Consider the following 16,518-nt stretch of genomic DNA (forward strand, 5'->3'; position numbering starts at 1 on the left):
CGCTTTGGAGCCGTTTCGCCGCGGGTTCCGTTCCGCTCCCTCCGTCTCCCCTCCACGCCGCACGGAAGAAGCCCTGAGGTTAGGAATTGGCCACCTGGACCTTCCCGGTCACCGCCGGCCCCCGCGCTCCGGGGGACGCCGGAAGAACGCCCCGGGGGGTCAGGGAGGCCCAGAACTCTAAAGGCTCACGCCGATTGGCTGAAGCTCTCAACCCACTGCCATCACCGACCAATCCCGAGGCTCTGCCCAGAAAGGCCCGGCCCCAGCCGCAATCCCAGGCCCGGGAGGCCCGGGCTGGTCTCTCTGGGTCCCCCGCGCAGGTCGCTGGGCCTCTGGCGGGTGAGTGGACGGCAGCCCCGGACGGACGGGAAGGGCGGGTCGGTCCGGCTGCGGTGGCCGTGCCCGCTCGGGGCCTGGCGGGGCTGGATCGCTGCGCCCGGCGCTGCCGGCCCCTAGTGACAAGCAACAGATCCCGCCGGTCTCCTTTCGGGAAAAGGGCGTGTGCTGTTGGGACGGGGCTGCCCGGGAGCTGGGGCAAAGCGCTGCCTGGAGCAATCTGCGAGCCGCCCAGCGATGTTTGCTCCGGAGCTGCAGGGGAGGGGCGCTGCAGCTGCACCCCGCTTTCCTTTGTGGGCGCGAGCGTGCTGGTGCTGGAGCCCCGTCCACGTGCGTTGGGCTTGGAAGGGGAGCGTTGACGTTTGAAGGGGTTCCCAGAGGATCCATGGAGCATGACGAATGTTAGCCACCGATCTCTGTGTGTGTGTGTGTGTGTGTGTGTGTGTGTGTGTGTGTGTGTGTGTGTGTGTGTGTGTGTGTGTGTGTGTGTTTAGGGGGTGGTGGTGTGTGAAGTGCCCTGGCTAGCAGGAAGCACAATCCATTTTCCAGCTGGGTCACCGCCATTCTTTCGGTTTATATTCCCTGAATTGCTGGGATTGGGTCCAAAGAGCCCGAGTGGAGATGACCTACCAGAAGCTGTTGCACTTAGATGGGAGGAAATGGTCTCAGAAGAAAGACTGACTGAAAAATAAATCACTGTGATCCTCTGACCGGTCCCTGAGTTAGGCAATGTGTTTTTCCATCAGGAAGTAAGTTGGTACAGAAATCTGGATGGCAGAAGTCATGGAATGCCCTCGCAAAATCAATTTGTGTTTACACTTTCCAGTAATAACCCATGCCACAGCTGGAGCGAGCTGGACCATTGAAGGCCCTTTCCCCAAATCTCCAGGTATTCAAAGGAAAAACGAAAGCAGAAGGGACGTAACCCCACAATTCTCCTCTGTCTGAGACACAGGGGCGTTAGTTGTGTTAAGTAGCAATGTTTATTACCCATGAAAGAAAAAGTGATGAGATTCTGACGGACTTACTTTATGAACAGACTCAAAACCATCTCCATTGCAGATCACTCTTATTTACCTGCTAAGTATTTTTCTAGTGGGAAAGAGGAAGTCGAATAGTCTGACTACCCTAAGGAATAGAGTGAAGGATGGTTTTGTTAGGGTTAGGAAAAAAGAGAAGTTGAAATTTCTGAGTTCCCTTGAGGTTCAAAGGTATGGTTCACTTGTTTTCAGGTGGAAAGCTCTTCTTCCTGTGTGGCTTCCATCCTGAGTATCTGCTAGCATATCCACACCTCAAGTCCAGACCAGGAGAGCAAGGGCCAGAAGGAGGTAAGTCTAAATTCTAACTTTCCAGAGTGGTTATTTCATGATTAACATGAATGAGAACTGTCCTTCCATTCCAGGGAAGATCCCATCCACTTACAACAGTAGCTCTCTGAGAAACAGACATTTGTAATATGTGCATGGTAACCTGAGGACAATTGTTTTCCTCTCTCTCCCTCCTCACCCCCCCCCCCCTTGGTTGTGTGGTTTGAACTAAGGACCTGGGCACTGTCCCTGAACTTTTTTGTTCAAGTCTAGCTCTCTACCACTTTGAACCACAGCACCACCTCCAGTTTTTGAGCAATTCCTTGGGGATAAGAGTCTCATAGGGACTTTTCTGCCTGGACTGGCTTTGAACCACAAACCTCAACTCTCAGACTCCTAAATAGCTAAGATTCCTACAGGCATAAGCCACCAGCACCCAGATGACAACTGTTTCCTTTTGACATGTCTGCAGCAGATGGAGAAATTCAATTACCATTTCTTACATTCAGGAGAAAAAGTAAGGAAAGACAAATGACCTGAGCCAAAGTTTTTCTTGTATTATATCACTCCTGCCCTATGCAAACATTTGTGGATCATAGATACCATAAAGACTGTGAAGATGGATAATAGATCTTTCCCATAAGTTCTAGTCTGCTATTGGAGATGACTCATGGGGCTGTCAAAACTGAGGTAAAGGAAATGACGCTGTGGCTCAAATGGTAGAACGCTCACCTTGAGCTGAAGAGCTCAGAGACAGCACCCAGGCCCAGAGTTCAAGCCTACAACCGCCCTCCCCCCCCAAAAAAAACCCTCAGGTAAAAGGAAAGTACTGCTAGATTTCTACATCCTCAACAAGTAGCTTCTGTCTCTAGTCACAGGGTGCTGGAGTAAGATAGTGCCAGACAGGGAGAGAATTTTCATGACCACCAAGGCCTCTTTTCCCAGGAAGTAGGTAAGCCTTCTGTGCCCAGTTCTGAAGCTGACTGGCTCAAAGATCCCTGTAATTTAATTCCAGCACCTATACTTGGCCAGAATACAGGGAAGCCAGGAGCAAGAGTGCAATGCATTCATTTTATTATAAGTGCATTAACGAGGACATTTGAGCATTCTGATGTTTTCCCCCTTTTGAAAACTTAACATCTAATATGGAGAGAACAAAAGGGAAGCTGGGGGAAGATGGCTAAAAGATCTGAGCAGTGGGTGCATGGGAAGAAAGGATATGACGGAAAGAGGGACAGCAGAAGAATGTAGATACCCTCACCTGGAGATGCCGAAATCTTTCTTTTAACACCAATGCAAAGAGTGCAGAGAAATGTATTTTCCAAATGCACAAAGCATCTTCTGACTCAGTCTTCAAACGCAAGATTTTATTGTTCACCTGCACTGATGATATGATAGTATTCATCTTATTCTCAAGATTTATAGTGGAGAAAAAGGTCAGAAAACATGGTGCCATATCCTTGTAGATAGAGCAGTAGGAGATTTTGGAAATTGTGTAATTCCCTTCGTTAGTTTTAGCCCAGTAAAAGGAAGTCCAAACTGGTTAGATGTGCCTGGGGTTACAAAGCTCTTTAGAATTCATACCATGTTCCTAGGCTTAAAATTTTTCCTTCCTTCTTCTCTCCCTTCATCCCTCCCTTCCTTATTTCTTTTTTCTTTTTTTCTTCCTTTCTCTTTCTCTCTTTCTCTCTCCCTTTCCCCTTCTTTCCTCCTTTTACTTTGCTGCAGCTCCTGGTAGCCCAGAAAAGAGAATACCAGGATGCACATCATGCATTATTTAAAGTCTCTTTGCATTTTTACACTTTAGATCACGATGGGATTTATATTTTCAAAATCTATGAATGAAAACCTGAAAAATCAGCAGGAGTTCATGCTTATGAATGCACGGCTTCAGGTATGTTTTACAATAATTAAGCTGTTACGTTAGCACAGGGGTTAAAGTTCTAACACATGTGCTTCTTCAGATAAAATATGCCACCCTCAAAGGCAAGATGAAATTAATTACTGTTTATTTGATAAATAGCCTTGTTTAAGTCTTTAGTCCAGATGCACTCATGGAAAATTTCTATACTGCAGGAAGAGATGATCACTTAGACAATTGCTTGTGTTATTATAGACAGAATAATACCCCTTCTCCATGATATCCATGTTACTTTCAATGGCAAAAGGGCTTTTTACCATGTGCTCATTCAGGAGTTTCAGATAGAGAAATTGTTTTGTATTATCCAAATGGAATGATTCCATCATAATTGTAAGCATATTTATAAAGAGAAGAAAGGGAGACAGAGACAGAGATAGACATGGAGACACAGAGAGATACACATAAATACATAGAGAGAGGTGGAAATGGAGACAGACACAATGAGAGAGAGAGAGAAATTTGAAGACATACCATTGGCTCTGAAGATAGAATCAAGGCCACAAGCCAAGGAATGCCTGCAGCTTCTAGAAGGCAGAAAAGACAGAAAACAGATTATTTTCTACAGCCATCAAAGGGATACAGTCCTTCTAGCCCACTTAGGACTTCTAACCTCAGAACTGTAAGATAGTACATGTGCACTATTTTAAATTGGTGAGTTCTTGACAACTTGTTACAACAGCAATAGGGAGCTAATACAGACTGTAAAAACTTGACAATGGATCAGACAATATAGAAAAGATCAAAGTATATTAGATTGTCGAATTGCCAAATACGGGTTATCACAAAGTATTTTTTTTTTTTTTTTTTGGGTCCGGTCGTGGGGCTTGAACTCTGGGCCTGGGTGCTGTCCCTCAGCTCTTCAGCTCAAGGCTAGCACTCTACCACTCAAGCCACAGCGCCACTTCCAGCTTTTTTCTTTTTGCTTATGTGGTGCTGAGGAATCGAACCCAGGGCCTCCGGCTTGCAAGGCAAGCACTCTACCACTGAGCCACCTTCCCAGCCCCTATCACAAAGTATTTTTAAATGTTGCCAGTCAAAGTTAAATGTGTAGAGTTTGTCCTAAATTATTTTCCTAAGACTTCAGACCAAGGTCGCTAAGTTTCTGTGGCTAATTGTACTTGGCTCTATTCTGGCCATACAGCCGGTCACAAATGAGGGCTAAAGGCAGGCTGCCTGGGTGAATTTCAGCTCTACCCCGACTAACTGTATTACCTGTGCCTCAGTCTCCTGTTCTGTACAGCAGAGGTAGTAAAAATCCCCTTTAGAGAAATGTTAGGAGTAAAGATGATACCTATTATATAGAACAATGCCTCCAGTCTTTAGGAAAATGCCTTTCCTGGGCTGAGGATGGAGCTTAGTGGTAGAGGGCATGCTTCCCATCTGGGAAGCCCTAGGTTGGACCCCGCACAGACACACACACACACACACACACACACACCTCTTTGTATTAGATGTTACTGTTACTCTTACTAAAGATGGATTAGAGCTAAGAGTGTCCTACACAGGAAGAAGATTTATTTTTTTCTCCCACAGTTTTATTTGCACACATACACACACACACACACACACACATATTAATACTACGATATATGAGGCTTCGTTGTCGTATTTCTCTACCTGTATATAATATACTTTGATTATATTCGCTCCTTCGATTATTCTTTCTCAGGACAGAGATTTCTTTGGCGAGGGGTAACAGTTGGAAGAATGGACAATAGAATTACAATAATAACAAAGTGACTGAGAAGACACCAAATACTAAGTATAGGAAACAGCCAAGTACATCAGATACTTAGAGCATCCTTATCAAAGAACTTTCAAAAAGCCAGTGGCTCACTCCTGTAATCCTCACTACTCGGGAAGCTGAGATCTGAGGATTGCAGCTCCAAGCCAGCCCAGGCAGAAAAGTCTGTGAGACTCTTAATTAACTACAAAAAACTGGAAGTAGAGCTGTGGTTCACATGGTAGAGTGCTAACCTTGAGCACAAAAGCTCAGGGACAGTGTCTAGGCCCAGAGTTCAAGCCCCAGGACTGGCAAAAAAAAAAAAAAAAAGTGCAGGAATTTCACTTTTACCTTGGTTTCCATGACCTCCAGGTCTGTGATGAGTCAGGGTTTACTTTACCTCAAACTGACAAGTGAGTCCACTATAGACAATCATAAACATCTGAGATGGAGACCATTATTATTAACAGCTTAGCCAGCTGTCAGAGCCTGATGACAACATCAGTCTGCATGCCCCTCCGAACTCGTGGAGGTGCAAAGATGAGTTTGAGCCTAAATGGGTTGTATTTGGATCCTATCTGAGGAATATGGAGCTGGGGGAGACTACTTCATTATAGGGAGCCTAGAACAAGAGAAGTGTTGGAAGAGAGCAAGAATTGCTTTAATTCACCTGTCAAAGTTGTTCACTGAAGCACAAGCAAGAAATGGCCCAAAGAAAGAGCAGTTAAGGCCTTGCATTCTTGACCTCCTTAGCTAGAATTTTGTGTAGGGACCTTTGGGGCTGCTGGTAATAACGTAAATGACCAGAGAATTGCTTTGGCTACACAGTGCTAAAACCTCTCTGGGCACACAGACAAAAGATATATCATGGAGATAAGAAAGCTGATTGCTAGTCACAGAAGAGGAAAACAGGGTGGGCAAAACACCTGGGAAGTCATTGCTGTTTCTTGGTGAGAATAGCTTTGAGCTCTGCCTGCTGATCACCGTGAGTAGGCTCTCAGCGGCTGTCACCGGATTAAAGAGCAGCAGTAATCACTGGTCTTGAGCCTAGGAACCAAAGGCAAACTCAAGCATTTAGGGTCCCACTGAGTCAACAGCTTTGTCTCAGGTGACAGAGTAGAAGATGGAATTTTCCCCTAAAGAATGGCTACTGCTTCTCTGAGATGCAACTCCTGGATAAGCAGACAGGCCATTCCCTTCAAGCAGAATGTTTTCGTTTGACCAGCAAATGGGCCTTTGCCTTGTCATTGTTAAGTTCTAGGGGCCCCAACCGAAAATGGAGTGCCAAGCCTCGGAATCTCAGGGTCTGGGGGGGGGGGGCAAATATTTATTTTTAGCAAAAAACTACCTGGCTCAGAATGACAAAGAAGACATTTTTTTCCTCATATATAGATGATAGCCCTAAAATAGAAATATATGTGAAAGTATATATAGGTTCATATGTATATAATGTATGAGTGCATGTATATGTATGCATGCATGTATATGTATGTGTGCAACATATGCACATGTATATAACCACATGTGCATATATGTGAGCACACATATACCTATGCATGTGTGCATATATCTGCATGTGTATATATGTACATGTGTGCACACATGTGGATGGATGTATACCTATATCTGTGAACATGTGACCAATCTGACTAAAGTACGCTATCTACATGCGTGATGAGACCATTTGAACAATTCACAGGTATTTTAGCAAAAACAGATATTAGGAAAGTGAAACATTGCTTGTCTGGCAGCTAAGCATGAGTAGAAAGGGGTACACAAGCAGGGAGGGAGAGGGGGGCAAACATAGTACTTGATCTACTTTATATTCCATGTGTGAAATGAAGCAAGCAAGTTGGTGGACGGGTTTAGGAAGGGGTAGGGGAAGGAGGTAATGGAGGATGCAGAGGAGTGATTATGGTCAAGATGCACTGTATACGTAAATTGATTTGTTAAAATGAACCCCCGCCTTACCTCTGCAAGTAATTGATGCCAGTTAAAAAAAACAAGGCACTGGGTGCTGGTGGCTCAATCCTAGCTACTCAGGAGGCTGAGATCTGAGGATCACGGTTCAAAGCCAGCCCAGGCAGGAACGTCCAAGAAACTCTTAATCTCCAGTAAACCACTCAGAAAACTGGAAGTGGTGCTTTGGCTCAAGTGGTAGAGCGCTAGCCTTGAGCTGAAGAGCTCAGGGAGAGCTCCCAGGCCCAGAGTTCAAGATCCAGGACCAACCAAAAAAAAAAAAAGAAAAGAAAAAAAAAAGGCTTGGCACCAGGTCAGTAACTGCTCCCCCTCTTTGGAAAAGGGGGTGCCATTGGTTCCCCCCCAAATTCAGATGTTGAAAGCCTCAATCCAAAGCATTTGGGAACATGACCTTCTTTTGGATGGGTGAGGGAATTGAATTTAAGTGGATCACTAGGCTGGGCTGCAGTCTCATATGGCTGATGGCCATACAATGTATTTGATACCCATGTCCAGCAGGTGGTACTGTTACACTGGGCAACATTATACTGGCCAATGGTCTCTCTGCAAAGTGAGCTATGGGTTTTTGGGGGTTTTTTTTCCACCTTTCTGAGACTTTATAATATTTCTACAAGGCTACCTGATGAGGGAATTCATGAATGGGAATGACCCTATGGTCATTACAGGGTTTACAATGCACTTATATAGTATGTCGATGTCAATCCCATTATCCAGGTATGTGGTGGTGGTGGTGGTGGTGGGGTGTGTGTGTGTGTGTGTGTGTGTGTGTGTTGTGAATTGGATCAGGGTTCCTCCAGTTTCCTTTCCTCACTAGGAAATTTGCTCAACTCTCTCAGCTGAATTCGGGTATCACCGCAGAAAGGTGTGAGCATTGGAACACACTCTCATTGGAACACAAATCAATAAGCTAAAGAGTTTGACCCACGTATTTCAGCAATTCTCATATAATTTTCAGTGTCTCAGCTGTGGGATGGGAGCAGGGAGGGAGGTGTTGATCAGAAGCAAGAGTACTGAAAAGCAAGGACTTTTGAGCATGATTCCTTGTCCCAAAATAGACGCTGCTTCCTCCCTGCATAGCCCAGCCTCTGGGGAGCACTCCTGTTTGGGAGAGGAGGGTCATTCTTTTAGCCTTCCCTGGTGCTAACATACTGCCCTGACATACTTGGCACCCTGGACCATTTTTGGGCTTACCATACCTTCCCTTTATAGACTTTGGCACCCACATCCAACAGAGCTGTAAAAGTTGGGTCTTTAGAAAGAAACACACAGCCATAGCCACCTGATTCTTGATAAAGGTGCAAGTGTGTGTGTGCGCGCACACATACCTGGAGAAAGGACAGCCCCTTTAACAAGTTGTAATGGGGAAAACTGAGTATCCACACGAAAGTAGATGCCTTATCTTGTCATGGACAAAAATCAACTCAGAACGAAGACCTGAATGTAAAACCTGAACCTTTGCAAAACCTTAACTTTTGAAAGAGAAACAGGGAAAACACTTCAAGATACAGTCATAGGCAATGATTTTCTGAATAACTCAGGAAATAGGCACAAGAGTTGACAAATGGGATTGCATCACATTAAAAAAGCTTCTGCACACCAATGAAAACAATTGCCAGAGTGAAGAAACAGCCTACATCCACTGACAAGGGACTAATATCCAGAATATATAAAGAACTGAAGAAAAATTGAATACCAAAAGAACAATAAGTGGGCAAATGAATTAATTAATAGCCAGTTTTGAAAAGAAGTATAAAAGGCGGACAAATAGATACAAATATTTAACATCTTTTGCCATTGGAGATGTATGAATCAAATCTACATTGACATTCCATCTCACCTCCAATAAGAATGGCTATAATTTAAAAATAATAACAATAAATGTTGATGAGGATGTGAAATTGGTTGTGGGGGTAAGGAACCCTTATACACTGTTGTGGAATGATTGTTAATATAGCTACTCTCAAAATCAGTATAGAGTTTCTTTGGAGACACCTGACATCCTGTTTATTATGGCACTACTCATGATAGCCAAGCCAGAGAATCAGCCCAAGTGCTCTTCAACAGAAAAACCGAATGTCGAAAATGTGTGTACATGCAATGGAATATTATTCAGTCATAAAGAAGAACAAAATCATGTCATTCTTTAGAGGATGGAACTAGAGATCATCATGTTAAGCAAAATAAGCCAGATTTAGAAAGACATTCACCTCATGTTTTCTTTTATATATGGAATTTAGATTTTTATTTTTAAAAAAGATTGTGAAATTAGAAGAGACCATCTGAGAAGAGAAAGGTGTGAGCATATATATATATATATATATATATATATATATATATATATATATATATATTTGAAGTTGTTATGAGGAAATTTATTAAAATTCATAAAGCAGGAATTTGGCAAGTTTGGACTCTTGGAAAACTGCTTACACCATGAGGTCACTGTGCTGGAAACAAGGGATGTATGTAGTTATGAATCTCTACACATCTTCCAATGTATTTCAGCAATCACAAAATCATAAATTTTCATTTAGTAACAGTGTCCAAGAATCAAATGCAGCTGGGCTCTGGTGGCTCACACATGCAATTCTAGTTCCTCAGGAGGCTAATATCTGAGGACCACAGTTCGAAGCCAGCCCAGGCAGAAAAGTCCTCATGAGTCTCTTATCTCCAATTAACCACTCAAAAACCAGAAGTGGCACTGTGGCTCAAGTGGTAAAGCGCTAACCTTGAGCGCAGAGAGGCTCAGGGACAGCGCCCAGGCCTTGGGTTCAAGCTCCACAACTGACAAAAAGAAAAAAATCAAATGCTGCAAGAAATAACCCCCCAACAAAGTTTGTGTGCTTCCTCAAAGTTCCCCAGGATACCCAGCTTTCTTCCCTAAACAAGCTTACTTTACCAGTAAACAAGAATTTATTTATATTTTCAGTTTTGATAGCTTTCCTGCTATTGGGTTCAACAAATAAATTGCTAACAGAACTCAAACTTAGTTTTATATCCTCATTGCTGCCACCATGTATCTCAACTTTAAGGACCCTTCACTATGCAGCGACTCTCATTGCTTCTGGCTGGTACTCATCACTTGACATTGTCATAATAGCGATCTTCTTTCTCCTGCCCCAGAGAACATGCTATAACCAAAACACCACTTGGGCAGCGTGTTTTAACCCCATCTCAGCCAATAAAATGCTGGTGCAGTCGCAAACGCTTGTCATCCCATTTATGCAGGAATTCTAAATCAGAGGACCATGCTGCAGAATGAGCAAAAAGTGAGACTTTATTTTATAAATAATAAAAGCAAAAACAAACAAATAAACAAAAAACGTTGGGAACATGGTTCAGGCTAGAGGGTACTCACAAGCAAGCACAGAAGCCCCGAGTTCAAATCTCCAGTACCATTAAAATATGGAGAGGACTCATATTACTAGTTCCAAATAGAAGTAGTCTTTCCTAGCCCCCTTTAGTGAGGATGACAGAGAGCCGGCTACACTCAGTAAGCTGTCATGCCTGAAAAAAAAAGTGAATGTTTTCTTACAATGCCACTAGATGGCACACATGAGCTAATTTTTATATCACCGTAATGGCTGCAAATACATTTTGATGTTAGAGCATAGAATGGAACCTGGACTTGTGAAACAGAGAGAAAGAATAACTATAGGCTCATGCTGTGCCATGATGCTGTGGAGGCATAGCAGTATGATCAAGTTAAAGATGAGTTGGGTGGTGAGTAAATGTGTATTGTTTACTGGCTTCAAAGTATGATCCTCAGATCTCAGCCTCTTGAGGAGCTAGGATTACAGGCATGAGACAGCAGAGCCAGACCTATTATTTCTCCTCTTCTTCTTCCTCCTCCTCCTCCTCTTCCTTCTTCCCCTTCCCCTTCTCTCTCCTGCCAGTTCTGGGGTACTGCCGGGGCACTGTCCCTTAGCTCTTCACTCAAAGTTACCACTCTACCACTTGAGCCATAGCTCCACTTCCAACCTTTTGCTGGCTAATTGGAGGTAAGAATCTCATGGACTTTCTTGCTCTGGCCGGCTTTGAACCGTGATCCTCTGCCCCTAGCCTCCTGATTCGCCATGATTACAGGCTGTGAGCCACCAGGGCCTGGCTCTGTTGTTCCATCAGGGATTCAAAAATAGTGATTTTAAAAAAGTTCTCTCCTTCGCTTACTAGCTTAAGATTTTATTTTGACCCTTCCCTTACGAATGACTTGGTTATCTATACAAGAAACACAAAATAAATGCTTGATTCGTTGTTTTTTATAATAGGAGGGATTTCCGCTTCCTTTCTAGGTCTTGTGGAGAAGATCTCATTCATCCTTGATTGGGGACTTCATCTATGTCTCATTTCCCACATTTAAGTACAAAGCTTAATTCCTAGTTGCTCTGAATGTTAAATGAGACAGCGCATGCACAGGAATTTAGCACAAAGCACCTACTCATGAAACCACACAGCAAGGTCAGTAGGGAAAACAAAACTTCCATTGCTAGCAGTGCCATTCACTTGGCAGGTCTTTATGGAGTCCTTGCTGTATACCAGGCTAATCTGGATGGCGAGATCTAGCAGAGAACACCACTGGCAAGTCCCTCCCTCAGTGGAGCTTTTTCTTTCCCAGCAGGGACACAGGCAAGATGTAGCCTCTTAATAGTGTTCATTCGTTCTTCTGGGGAACAAAGCAGGGTGAACAGCAGTAATCACAGGAGAGCATGGATGAGTGGGAGATGCCATTTAAGAAAATGAGCCATGTTGGGTGCCGGTGGCTCACACCTGTAATCCTAGCTACTCAGGAGGCTGAGATCTGAGGATGGCCATTCAGAGCCAGCCCAGACAGGAAAGTCCGTGAGACTCTTAGCTCCAATAAACCCCCAGAAAACCTGAAGTGGCTGAAGAGCTGAGGGAGAGCACCCAGGCCCAGAGTTCAAGCCCCATGACCGACAAAAAGAAAAGAAAATGAGCCATGATTAAGTTGGAGAAAGACCGTTTCAGGCAGAAGGAAGCAAGGCGGAAGATCTTGTGGTGAGCAAAGGAAAAGCAGAGAGTCAAGTGGCTAGAGCTCTGGAAGGATGGGAGAGATGGCAGAAAAGTCAGAGCTGCATCAGGCTTTGGGCCTGTCCCAAACAGTTTGGCCATGGATTCTGAGTGATCTGAGAAGCCATTCAAGGGTGATGTGACACGATCCGAGTGGTTTTTGCCACAGGAAATGTCTTGTGCTCAATAAGTGCTTTAAAACAAATATATGCAAATGCAAACCACAAATAACTGATGAGAAAGAGCACATTACAATTGCTTAACCCCACGTAATGCCCGGTGCCTGTCCTTCGGTATCGTCTTATCTGTCTTTCCTTTCCTTACATAGAAGCTGAGGCCACATCTTGAACTTTGAGAAGGGCTCTGGGTTCTCAGGAACTCAAAAGCGCACAGAGTGTGTTTTGTGGAGAGCCTTGAGGTGACCAGGAAATGGAGGAGGTGGCGGAAAGGGCAAAGGAAGGGAGGGAGTGGGGGCGGGAGGAAGCAGCCTGATCTTTCTTCTGTAGACCCAGAGCTGGGGTAGCAGGTGGAAGTTGGCTGAGGGCCTACAAGGGTCTGGAGGTTTCACTAGAAAATGCCACAGCTAGGAAGGGGCAGAGTGATCAGCCATTCGCTGAGGACGGTGGAGTTACAGGGGCAGGCATGGTCCAACTCTCTCTGCTCTCTGTCTTACTTCACTGCCTGCTTTTAAGTCTCTCCATGTCCCTTGCCCTTCATCATTCTTCTGAGAGATTTATTGTTTTCTATTGTGGCAAAAACAACAGCCATCAGATAAGATTCACTGTTCTAAAGTGTACAGTTCAGTGGCATTCACTACCGGTTGCAATATTGTGCTTTATTTATTTGTTTAATCATTCTAGAACTGGGGCTTGAACTCAGGGCCTGGCTGTTGTCCCTTAGCTTTTTCACTCAAGGCTGGCACTTTACCACTTGAGCCACAGCTCCACTTCAGTCTTTTTATTGATTAGTCAGAGATAAGTCTCACAGCCGTTTCCTGATTGGTTGGCCTTGAACCATGATCCTCAGATCTCAGCCTCCTGAGTAGCTAGGATTTCCTCTGTGAGCCACTGGTGCTAGGTGACATTGTGCTTTTAAATCTGTCACATTTGCATCACTCAAAGGGTCATGCTAAACTCCTCCCTTCCCCCACCCCAGCCTTTGACAACCACTAATCTATGTTCTCATTCTACAGATTAGTCTCTGTGGACATTATATCAATGAACTTGATTAGTTTCCTTTACTTAGAATACATCTTTCCAAGTTTCATCCATGCGATGACATGCCTGAGGACTTCACCTTTTGTTATGATTAGACAGCAGTCTCTTTCATGAACATATTATGTTTTGTCTTTTCATTCATCTATGAGGTTGTTTCTACCATTGGTCTGTTGTAAAAAAATGAAAAGTGCTGCATGAACTTTTCCATACAAGTTTTCCTTTCACACCTTTTCTTCAGTTGTTTGGGGTTCATACTTAGGAATGAAACTGCAGAGTCCTCTGGAAATTTTTATGATGAATTGGCCGAAGAACCACCATCTTGTTTTTCACTGTGTCCATACCTTTTGACTTTCACATCATACACTTGAAAACCATTGTGATGGGCTGGGAAGGTGGCTCAGTGGTAGAGTGCTTGTCTTGCATGCATGAGGCTCTGGGTTTGATTCCTCAGCACCACACAAGCAGAAAAAGCCAGAAGTGGCACTGTGGCTCAAGTGGTAGAGTGCTAGCCTTGAACTGAAGAGCTGAGGGACAGCGCCCAGGCCCAGAGTTCAGGCCCCACGACTGACAAAATTTAAAAAAAAAAAAATTGTAATTTATCCTGTCTCCACAATACTTGTTATTCTCTCTCCCTCTTTCCTCCTTTTCTCTCTCCTGCTTCTTTTTCCTCTTCTCGCCTTCTTCCTTCTGGTCATCTAACATATCTAAAATAGCATTTCTTTGGGGTTAAGTTTGGAATTTCCATAATGACTATTAACATTGAACTTTTTCATGTCTGTTGGCCACTTGTATTTCTTCTTTGGAAAAATATCTAGTCTTCTCTTTACCCATTTTTAAACTGGGTTGTTTTACTTTTCATTGTGGAGTTGTAAGAGGGTTTTGGTTTTTGCTTTTTAAAACATTATGAATAGTAGATCCTTATCAGATGTAAAAATTTTCAAGCCTCCTCTCATTTGGTGGGTGATCTTTGCTTTTAACAGTGCCTCTTGATGGACAAATATTTCTTTCTTTCTTTCTGTTTTATTGGTTGTCAGGCTTGAACTCTGGGCCTGGGTGCTGTCCCTCACCTCTTCAGCTTAAGGCAAGCGCTCTACCACTTGAGCCACAGCACCACTTCCAGCTTTTTCTGCTTATGTGGTGCTGAGGAATTGAACCCAGGGCTTCATGCATGCAAGGCAAGCACTCTACCACTGAGCCACCTTCCCAGCCCTGGACACATATATCTAAGTTTTATGAAGTCCAATTTATTTTTCTTTCACTGGACAGCTGATATCAGAAGACAGTGAGAAAACATTGTGAAATTACAGATCAGAAATGTTTCTCCTATGTTTTCTTCTAAGTGTTTTAAGGTTTTGATGCTTACATTTCAGTTACTGATGATTTTTGAGTGATCTTTTGTGTGTAGGATGAGGTAAGGGACTAACTTCATTCTTGCATATAGATGTCCAGATATATGTGTACTGTACATGTAACAATTGTTATAGTGACATGGGACCCTTACGATATGCCCAACACTGCCCTAAGAACTGTATATACATTGATTGCCATACATATTGATTCCCTAGGGGGTATATTCTCTATCATTCCCACGTGACAGAGAGTTTTAATTACCTGCTTCAGGTTAGGTTGCTATATATCTTGGAGTCATGATCCCAGCACAGTCTGTGTGGATTCTCAGTCTATTCCAAAATGAAAGTCACTTCTCAGCTAGTTTCTCTTTTCCTTTTCTCTCTACTTTGGCACCACTTAATGTAGTAACACTTCTTTCTTTCCAGTTTTGAATTCTGGAGTTTTTTTTTTTTTTTTAAATTGTATTCTCTTCAGGTATATTGTTATAGTAACAAAAAAATTCTATCAATGTGTATGTATGTGTGTGTTTGTATTTACTTATTTATTTATATACACACATATGTGTATAGATGTGTATATGTGTGTGTGTATATATACCATTTCCTTTGAGAAAGTATTTATTGGCTGTTGCAAAGTAAAAATGATCACTGTTGAAAGACTTGATTAAATTGTTGTTTTTTTTTTAAAGCACTGCTTTAAGAAGTATCATAATACAAAAGTAATCTGGGCTGGGAAGGTGGTTCAGTGGTAGAGCACTTGCCTTGCATGCATGAGGCCCTGGGTTCGATTCCTCAGCACCACATAAGCAAAAAAGGAAAAAGCTGGAAGTGGCGCTGTGGCTCAAGTGGTAGAGCGCTAGCCTTGAGCTGAAGAGCTGAGGGACAGTGCCCAGGCCCAGAGTTCAGGCCCCACAACCAGACCTCCCCCCACCAAAAAAAGGTAATCTTAGAATTACTCAATAAGATATGCATACCTTCTTGAGATTTTAAGGTACATGATTTAACTCCCAGTGCATTATGTAAAGCCATACTTTTCATAGCAAGTGTATTAAAAATAAATAAGACTTATAAGAAATGTTAAAATCCTGTATAATTTATTTCATTATTATGAGATGTCCATTGTCCAAACCAGCTACTTTCTGAGTCTGTAGGGGGAAAGGGCCTGCAGGGGGTGGGGGGTAATGTACTGGTTCCTGAACTTCTAGTCAGGACTCAAGTTTCTTTGTTCCTGGCTGGTACTCCACTTCTCCAGGCACACCTCCAGGCTGACATTTTGCTGGTTTATTGGAGATGGAATCTCACAGACTTTTCTGCCTGGGCTGTCTTAGAACTGCAATCCTCCAGGTCTCAAGTGCCTGAGTAGCTAGGATTATAGGCAGGCACTACCACCACCTAGCTTGCTACTTCTTATTTTTATGTTGATGGTAAGAGGAAATAAAAAAAAATGCTGCCCATCCCCAGTCTACTCATCGAAGGAGAAAATAAAAATTGCTCAGTGAAATCTTAGAATGCTGCAACTCGTCCAGAAATTATTTTAACAAAGGGACATATCAATAATACTGATGGTAATAATCAACTTTTCTGACTGTTTGTTACATGTCAGTCTGAACATTTTTTGTGTATTCTTTTATTTCACTTCGTGAAAATCCAGTAAGGA

The 16,518-nt window shown here is 43.3% G+C and overlaps 1 protein-coding gene across 3 annotated transcripts in view; it reads left to right on the forward strand.

Moving 5' to 3' along the window:
- Positions 1–241: 241 nt before the first annotated feature.
- Plgrkt (plasminogen receptor with a C-terminal lysine) overlaps positions 242–16,518 on the forward strand; it is a 33,851-nt gene continuing 17,574 nt past the window's right edge. The window contains exons 1-3 of one of the 3 annotated variants that reach the window (XM_042699358.1): positions 242–339; positions 1,569–1,668; positions 3,451–3,537. In XM_042699358.1, coding sequence (XP_042555292.1) covers positions 3,457–3,537 — 81 coding nt within the window. In that variant the 5' untranslated portion in view covers positions 242–339; positions 1,569–1,668; positions 3,451–3,456. Of the gene's footprint in view, positions 340–1,171; positions 1,226–1,568; positions 1,669–3,450; positions 3,538–16,518 lie in introns of those variants that run through there. The other 2 variants (XM_042699357.1, XM_042699359.1) reach the window with 2 other exon arrangements.

The sequence above is a fragment of the Dipodomys spectabilis genome, unplaced genomic scaffold, assembly GCF_019054845.1.
Source record: "Dipodomys spectabilis isolate Male_0828 unplaced genomic scaffold, ASM1905484v1 ptg000241l, whole genome shotgun sequence".
Classification (NCBI taxonomy): Eukaryota; Metazoa; Chordata; class Mammalia; order Rodentia; family Heteromyidae; genus Dipodomys; species Dipodomys spectabilis.